We start from the raw sequence: 9,619 nt of genomic DNA, 5'->3' as shown, positions 1-9,619 counted from the left end.
GGTTCGATTCCCGATATGGATACAATGTGTGAAGCCCATTTCTCGTGTCCCCCGCCGTGATATTGCTGGAATATTGCTAAAAGCGGTGTAAAACCATACTCACTCACTCACTCACTGATTGAGGTATTCATGTTAAACTGCGGCATGGTATGTCAGTAGGCTAACACGATGAGACCGGCATCAGTCCGGACTAAGCCGCACACACACACACACACACACACACACACACACACACACACACACACACACACACACACACACACACACACACACACACACACACACACACACACACACACACACACACACACACACACACACGTTGCTAAGTGAGTGCACACAATCTTGGACTAAGTTAAATACCATTTCACCCCACCTCACCATCACTGGTTTGTTTGGTTAGAAGAATATTCAGTAATGGTGAGGAGAGGCGACTGTGCTTGCCGTAAGAGGACACTAACGGAATCGGGTGTTCAGGCTCGCTGACTTGGTTGATGCATGTCATCGTATCCCAATTGCGTGGATCGATGCGCATGTTTTCAAACACTGGATTGTCTGGTCCTGACTCGATTATTCACAGACCGCCGTCATGTGGCTGGAATATTGCTGAGAGAGAGAGAGAGAGAGAGAGAGAGAGAGAGAGAGAGAGAGAGAGAGAGAGAGAGAGAGAGAGAGAGAGAGATTTGTAGACCCAAACATTTTAGCTGAAGCAGTTAGACATACTCTTGCAATATATAAAATTACAAAATACAACCAGTCAACCATAAGCTAGATGATAGATGGAGCCTACATTTATCAAGGAAATCATCGAGTCTGGGCCCGACAAACCGGTGAGTGATATTATCAGCAACGACTGACGCCATCATGACACGATGACAGACAATCACTGATCACGACCATCCGATCCATTAAGTCGCTTCTTTCGACAAGTACTGGGGCAGTGGGGTAGCCTAATGTTTAGAACGTCCGCTAGTCACTCCTTAGGCCGGAGTTCGATACTCCACATGGATAAATTGTTTGAACCCCATTTCTGGTGTCCCCCGCCATGATATTGCTGGAATATTGCTGAAAGCGGCGAATTAACCATACTCACTCACTCACTCACTCTCACGACAGGTACGGGTCGATTGGTTCAATTCTAACCCGAACGGGGATCACAGCTTAAACAACAGACAATGACGATATATCTCCTTCATGATATGACACAACTAGTGCGTGTACCGACACAGTTTAATTGACTTATCACATGCAACAACTATTGGCTATTTACATTATTGTACATTGCTTATTTGCATAGGGCTTCTGGCAGCCTAACTGCAGCGCTCACAATAACCACATACTGTCTATTGATAACGCATGCGCAGTCACACGTGTGTGTTCTCGGCCAATCAAAACCCAATTTTGATTTGAAATATGTGTCTGAAGGCCAAAATTCAACGAGAAGTGGGGTCAGTTGAGAGCGTTTTTGATTGGCTGAGGTCACAGGAAGTGATGACTTTATATGTCATAAATATTATGTATACAGGATAAAAAGCAATATACATCTGGATTTATGTTTGCTAGCACGGTCTGTAGCATGGGATAGACACGATAACACATAATAACGGTATACATGCCAAAGTTGCTGAACACGCAGCTCTTCCCAGGATCACTGGTCCGCTGAAACCATATTGATAGCGATTTCTGATGGAACATAAAAGTTACATCAATCAAAGGCGTTTGATATTTTACTGAACTGTTCGTCCATGGTGACAGAAATTATTACTTGTTGCGCACGTAACACATGTCCTCTGTTGGAAGGGGCATCGTATCCAAGGACATGTTTGTAGTTAAAAGCTTAAAGAGCTCAACAGCTTAAATAACAGTACACAAGTAACTCCAGTGCGTGAAATGTCATTACTTAGTCTACGATCAGCGTGTGAGATAAGCACGATCCCATATCGAAGTCTCGGTCTCTGCGCAGTCCAAGATGTTTAACGCGTGCATGAACTCCCCTTTGTAAATACCTCTTTCAGTTCCTTTCGAAAGGCGACGTTCATGAACGCATAAATCACGGGATTGGCAACACTGTAGACAAAGTACATATAAAACACAACAATATTGTATCCTATTAACCTATGAGCCATCAGCCATGCAGGCAGGAAAGCAATTATAAACACCGTTGTGACTACAAACAACATAGCGGCTGTGCGAATGTTTGCCAGTCGGTTATAATCCTTTTTATCTCGACCACTCGGACGCTTCCGATGGTTAAGCTGTTGTTTCTCCTCCGGATCCTCTTCGGCATTAACGCCATTTTTGTCTGTTTTGTGGAGTTCGACGGTTTCAACGTCGGTATGACACGTCGTCATTGACTTCATCGACGGTTTTAATGACTTTTGTCTCCAACGCCATTTTCGTCTTTGGGTCACGGAATAATATATTAGACCATACAAAATGGAAACAATCACGACGGATATAAGGAAAAAGGAAGCATACACCTTCTGATAATTCATAAGAAAATCACGACTTAGGATGATCATATTAGGGAAGCATTTCCCTGTATACACATATTCTGTTACTTCCGCTGTCGTAGAGTTGTCGTCACTTCCGGTGTATACATCACTCGTGACTTCAGATGTGTTGGTGATGTTACTGGCACTGTTTATGACAGTTCTAGGTTCTACAACCCCGTAAGCCAAAGATGTTATTGAGCCTAGGAGGAAGGCAAAGAGACTAAGGCACATGATAGACATTCTTGCTCGGGCCGGGGTCATTGCGCGAACAAACGGATGGCAGATGCACAGGTAACGGTCAACAGCTATGGCCACCATAAGGAACGAAGACAGTGGAACATTGCAGGTGATAAAAAATTGGTACAGTTTACAGATGAAGTCATATTTTAAGCAGTCGTCCAAAAGAATGTTGACAGCTGTAAATGGCATGATGACGAGAGATGTGACAAAATCGGCTCCAGCCAGTGCCAGGATGAAGATGGTGGATGTCACTTTATCAACCTTCTTGGAGAACACGTACAGGACAAGGCCATTTCCAATAGAGCCGAACACGGACAACACCATGAGGATGCAGATGACGGCGTGCTGGGCACTCTTGGACACCTCCACCGTCTCTCCTGTATCCGATGTGTTGGCATCCGATGATAGATTCGACATGATGAGGCTAGTCCTAGGGGGAACTGAAAAGACAAATAAATAAAATATAAATATTATAATGCCGGTTCCATACCTACAAATGGAATTCCGAAATACTACGGGGTCAACAAGGACATCCTGGTTTACCCCGTATTATTTCGTAAATCAAAACGTCACTGCAATTGTTTTCTAAAAATGATCCGCGAAGCACAGGTGGCCCAGCGGTCTAGGGTAACTCTTAGGCGTTGTTTATTAGCTCGAATCCAAAGCCCGTCCCGATTTCGATCGTTGAGCTATCAGTAGCATATTTGTGATCTGGCGTTCACTTATGTTGTAAACGTCTATGACCGATTTCATATTTTGACCTATTGCCTTCCCCTACATTTAACATCATAAAGATGGAATAAGCGGAGTTAAACCAAACTCACTCATTAACCGGCTTTTAAAATAAAATATGCAAAGTATTATGAGATAGTGTAAGTATGTGTAAATTGCTAAATCTGTCATTCATGTGGTTATCTTAAGTCTTAATGTGCAGATATCGGTAATAGTGTTGGCTTGCGATTTGCTTGTCGATCAATCCGCACTTATCTTTACGACTATTCCTCTGGGTCGTGCGCTGCTGATGTGGGTTTCAAGGCCTGAATATATATGGACCATCATCCGCATTTAAACATCACTTGTCACCATTTTCTGTATACGACGTTCAAAATATGACCAAAGCAAATAGAAATGTCAAATCTTTACTGCTCATCTCACTTGAGTCCAGTGCTAAACATTGCTGAAATATTATTTCCATAAACCGAAAGAGCTCAGATTGCCTCAGAACAGCGTGTAGATAATTATCTTTCTAATATGACAACCTTCACCCCCGAGTAAAGGAGTGAGGATCAAGCCACTTTCAGCAATATTCCAGCAATAACACGGCGGGACACACCAGAAATGGGCTTCACACATTGTACCCAACCGCCCCATCACTGACCTTTATAATATAAGGTACATGGACATCGAATTGAAACAAATGCAATCTTGTATTAACTTTAAACACCAGTAGTACCGTGGTAGTGGAAATGTATTGAAGAAATAATGTTTCATATTCCAAATTTGGCGACGAGTTATATGCAGATCTATGTGCAATTTTAATATCGTAGAGGAATACATCGATAACGATATATCGTTCACGATTATACTCGACACTGTGTCTTTAAATATGAAACGGAGCAGAATGATAGCTTTGTGGTTAAACGAAGACTCGGCATGAAATTACAGATACGATAAAAAGACATTTGTATAACGATGTATCAGCTTGTTGTGAGTGTGTGAGTATGGTTTTACGCCGCTTTTAGCAATATTCCAGCAACGGCGGGGGACACCACAAATGGGCTTCACACATTATACCCATGTCGGGAATCGAACCCGGGTCTTCGGCGTGACAAGCGAACGCTTAAACCACTAGGCTACCCGACCGCCCCTCTACAGATGAGAAGGCGGGGTGTTCGTGCGAGGACGGTCAACGTGACGTAGGTGATAGACGTTCACAGGTTTGGTGAAACCCATGACCACGGTATGGTGCTGACAAACCCAGAACTGTAATCAACGCAAATCAGGGATTCGAACCCCGATAATAGTTTTCCGAAACATACAAGAGACGCAACAACGGTTTGAAGCGCCTTATCTGATATGACCACCCTTAATACGAAAACTCGTATATTTAAGTATATTTATTATTGTTGATTCCACATATATATTACATACAGGAATATGCGAAACGTTACAAAAGTGACCGCCAAAGATATGCGAGTATGCTTTTGTTGAAGGTACACCATAGAAATAAAAGTTAAACGTATAACCTCAAATACCGTTCAAATTAAAAGGTAGTATAATCATGCTTTGACATTCAACATGTATATGTCAAGGGATATTAAAATCACATAAAATCCATACATTCAAAGATTTATAGTGTAATGATTATGATAACTCATTTCAAGATTAAGAGCCCATTTCATTTCGCAGTTGATAGCTACCTGCATGCGGGAAATATGGCTGTGGTGGTTTTCCCTGTACACTCCGCAGTGCTGCGAGTCGTATTTGTGACTTATTAACCCTATCAAATGAATATTGCGTCTTATTGAGTAGATACGAAACCCGACACTAATACTTAAGTCTATGATGCATTGGGGAACGCTATATATTTTCTAAAGACGCATGCCGCTTATGCAAACGGCGGACAGTGCCAACAATTTGATATCAACGCTTCATATAGATATAGATATATATAGGTTCGGTCAAGGATGGTGTCTCGTTTCCATGGTTACTAGCTGATGGAGGGCGTCAGTAGGTAGCGGAGAAACACAACGTAGACGAAATAGAGAAAATACATCCTTGTATCCCACTGTGGTTTGATAGTGATTAGCCACACGTTTAAGTCTCAAGAGGCTATAACCCAGACAAGGCGGGTCGCTGATAACAATTACACTTATATCCAATTGTATTTAATCAAATTCTGACAGTTCCTGTTACTTGGGATCACATGAATTGTCACACTTAATAACCGCTATCTGGCTTCCTAACATGGAACAGTACGGTTGAGATTTCTGTGTTGATTCTCACCAATACGAGGAGCTGCTAATATGACCTTGTGTGCCGATCGAGAGCTGCTGTTGATATATGACCATTCCAACGTGCACTGTACATGTAAAGTGAAACCTCTTCAGTTCGGACCCCGTTAGTCGGTGGGCGATATCTTTCCGAACGTCTATTGTGCTTAAAGACCAAAAGACGTTAAAAATGGTACTTGTTGTTACCCTGTCTGGCGCTCGGCATTAAGGGGCTAAAACAAGGACTGGTCGGCTCCGAGCCAGCATACTGTGTCTAAGTGGCGTATTCATGTTAAACTGCGGCATGGTATCTCAGTGAGCTAGCATTATAAATCGGCATCAGTCCGGACTAGTACAAGCAGCCACACAAACACACACATGTACATGCACGTCGCTATATAAGTGCAATAATCTTGGACGTGACGTTAAACCCCATTTCACCTCACCTCACCACCTCTATTGTGCTTAAAGAGGCATCACTTCGTGTCAGACAATTTGTGATACACTGATACGTTCATCTTTTCGCGAACACCTGGTGTCATCACTATTTGATAGTGGTTCATAGTGAGTGAATATGGTTTTACGCTGCTTTTAGCAATATTCGAGCAATATCACGGCGGGGGACACCAGAAATGGGCTTCACACCTTGTACCCATGTCGGGAATCGAACCCGGGTCTTCGGCGTGACGAGCGAACGCTTTAACCACTAGGCTACCCGACCGCCCCTAGTGGTTCATACATAGATGCTTAGGTTACAGTCGGAGTCGTGCAAGGACTTAGCTTTTGGCTGAAATTTCTTATGATTATGCAAGTGACGTTGTCTCTTTTATTTATACCGGGCGAATTCAGTCGTATAGATCATGGTGATCAGGGTTCGATATTTGCTAAAGTTTCCTTAATATGATCGTGTGACGTTTTCAGATAATCTATACCTGGTAGTAACGGGTTACTTTTAATTAGATATTGACAGAATACATGTCAGGTTGAAAGGAAGTTCTTCTAATTTCCTTTAGAAGTTTACTTAATTTCCTTCGAAAATCACTATGAGCACACAGGATACCCGCTACCGTCTACACTGATCGCGATATCGCGTAGATGGATAGATAGTTAAATATTATTGTACACAATTACAAAGTCAGATTTACAAATAGAAGGAGGAAAGACAGTTTACAGACTGACTTCTTCAACAAGTACTAAGTATCGACAAGAGATACATCTATTTCCCATTTCATTTACAATTTTGTGATCTTCGGCGGAGTAAACATATCAAGTAATCACAGACAAGTCCACGTCATATGAACCTGGTAAACAAGCCAGCCAAACATCTACATCGCAAAACTCTTGCCAAATAATTGCTGGTATTGATTCGTGAAGAAAGACGTTACTCTAACTAGCGAGGAGACAGACCAGTAATTTAATTACTGTGACAACTAATGAAGTTGCTTGCTCATAGCTCTTTCCACTTCTCCTTGTAAACACTTGTCGCGAACCTGGCGTTGCTTCTTGTCTGTACAAGTAGGGCTGGTGCGAGTGGGTGAGTGAGTGAGTAGCCCCAATGTGAGTGCCCTGTTAGTAGCCCCAATGTGAGTGCACTCTGTGAGCAGCCCAATGTGAGTGCCCTGTTTGAGTAGCCCGAATGTGAGTGCCCTGTGTGAGTAGCCCGAATGTGAGTGCCCTGTGTGAGTAGCCCCAATGTGAGTGCCCTGTGTTAGTAGCCGCTATGTGAGTGCCCTGTGTGAGTAGCCCCAATGTGAGTGCCCTGTGTGAGTAGCCCCAATGTGAGTGCCCTGTGTGAGTAGCCCCAATGTGAGTGCCCTGTGTGAGTAGCCCCAATGTGAGTGCCCTGTGTGAGTAGCCCCAATGTGAGTGCTCTGTGTGAGTAGCCGCTATGTGAGTGCCCTGTGTGAGTAGCCACAGAGTTTATCGCAACGCTTTAAACAGTTTTCAGCTAATGTTGTGACGCCAATACCCGCGGGTACCATTCTGACAAAGCAAGGGTAATTTTTATTGAGAATGTGAAAATATAAACCACATCTTGGCGCAACTACGGGCCACAACTCTGAAATGATAACAACGGGGCCTGACGCTGCTGAGTCCCCAGTGGCCCAGGTTGTGTTGAATAATAACTGATTAATTGATTGAATTAACTGATTTTGGTGCACACAATTAAATACATTATGACGTAAGTTGTTATCTCAGTTTGAAAGATTCTATCGCAGAACACAGCCGTCATATTGCTTTGATTACTTTTATCTTCTAAAAGGTCTGGCGGGACTAGTTCTTTAGACAAACACTGAGAGCACTTGTATATGGTAAATGGTGCATGAATAGGATGTTTATTATGTGTATGTATACGTGCGATGGTGACGGCTGCCAAATAGCAACACATTACACTGTTTTTTTTGTGTCTTGTCTTATGGGTTCAAGTTTTTGAGCTTTCCATTAACGTTCTGTAAGCGAGGAACATACTTTGGTCCCACGTTCGAGAAATTCGAACAGTGTCATAAAGAATCTGCAACTGAATGCCGGGATGCAATGGAGAAGATTTCCGATAAGCCCACGAAGACCTCAAGATCTACAGTAGGAATCAGATAGTCATAATTTTCTCTAAATTTCTGAATTGGTTATGGTGCCCGACCTGGCTGCCTGCTTGCGAGCATTCCCCGACAACATTAAACGGTTCTAACATTTCACCCACCATTGGCTAAGGATGACGTGAAAAAACTAAATAACACGGCGTGTGATGCGTAAGATGACATTGATGACCCCGTCGTTTACGACTCCGTAACTCGCTATGAAGAGTACAAAACCACGAGCGTACCCGGATCCGTTGGTTTTGGGTTTTAATCCAAATTCGCCCAGATTGCGATCTATGGTTTGTCAGCATAAGCCCAAACTCGTGGATTTCGCCAGAGTGGTAAACGCCTAAGACATGCATCCATCTTCATCCCAATGACACGCAGTGATTAATTAACGTATTGTTAAAAGTAACGTTAAGCGATGGATTTCTCACTGATGCAGTCTTCTTGAATGACGTGATTGCAAACCAAGAAAAATGTCAGCGATAAAAATCAGTTTTTCAAATTTTGACAAAATTGATGAGAATAATTTCCATATTGATTCATCAATTGAAAAACCCTTGTCATTAGTTTCAGTGGTTCCCATGGTGACTCAGTGACGAAGGACAAACGTCATATTTCATTTCACTGCTGCTTCAAATATTAATCATTTATCATTCATTCGCGACGATAGGGCTATTAGTTTGACATATATTCGTTAAAAGTCTTCCTCCGCGTCTTCCTGTCAAACACTACCCAACATCCATGAATAAAGTAGTTCACAAATTAAACACACGCACGTTCAATCTCGCGGAGATCTATCCAATAAAACACAGGACCTCTTTATTAAATTTCAGCGGATCGGTACAGTAGGCTTATCTGGTGCATTATTTCAATATTGCTTTTTTATCGGCGGATGAAGGAGTGGATTTTATTTGTTAAAAACACAATTTCATGTGGTTGATATTTCTGTGCTGATAGTAATTGATGTCATCAAAAGAACTGTCACCACATTTGCTCATATCCAACTATCACAGCGTATAGATCCGAGGCAAAAAGGGATTTTGGAAAACAAATCTAAGTTGAGACTTTCTCTGCATCTAATCGGCTGCAAATTTAATCCAATCCATCAATTACGTGACGCTGATTTGCATTAGTTGTGGTACGTCCTATCAATCGTTCCAGATTAGTCAATACAGCATTTGAATACACAGCGTTGTATGCAGAATGATTTTATCACAGCGTTTAAAATATATCATTGCTGAGTATTTTCCATTCCGTCATTGAATTCATGCAGATACAAAACGGCATCATTAACCATCATGCGTTATTA

At 42.3% G+C, this 9,619-nt stretch overlaps 1 protein-coding gene across 4 annotated transcripts in view; it reads right to left on the bottom strand.

Moving 5' to 3' along the window:
• Window positions 1-1,227: 1,227 nt before the first annotated feature.
• The window catches only part of LOC139477738 (cholecystokinin receptor type A-like), a 118,611-nt gene continuing 110,219 nt past the window's right edge, over window positions 1,228-9,619 (bottom strand). For all 4 annotated transcript variants that reach the window (XM_071260139.1, XM_071260138.1, XM_071260140.1 and 1 more), the window contains exon 4: window positions 1,228-3,175. In XM_071260139.1, the coding sequence (XP_071116240.1) occupies window positions 1,974-3,152 (1,179 nt within the window). In that variant the 5' untranslated portion in view covers window positions 3,153-3,175 and the 3' untranslated portion in view covers window positions 1,228-1,973. The remainder of the gene's footprint in view (window positions 3,176-9,619) is intronic.

The sequence above is a fragment of the Haliotis cracherodii genome, unplaced genomic scaffold, assembly GCF_022045235.1.
Source record: "Haliotis cracherodii isolate W230 unplaced genomic scaffold, xgHalCrac1.p SCAF_35, whole genome shotgun sequence".
NCBI lineage: Eukaryota > Metazoa > Mollusca > Gastropoda > Lepetellida > Haliotidae > Haliotis > Haliotis cracherodii.
Note: the sequence above shows the minus strand (reverse complement) of the source record. Positions and strands in the feature narration are given on the sequence as shown.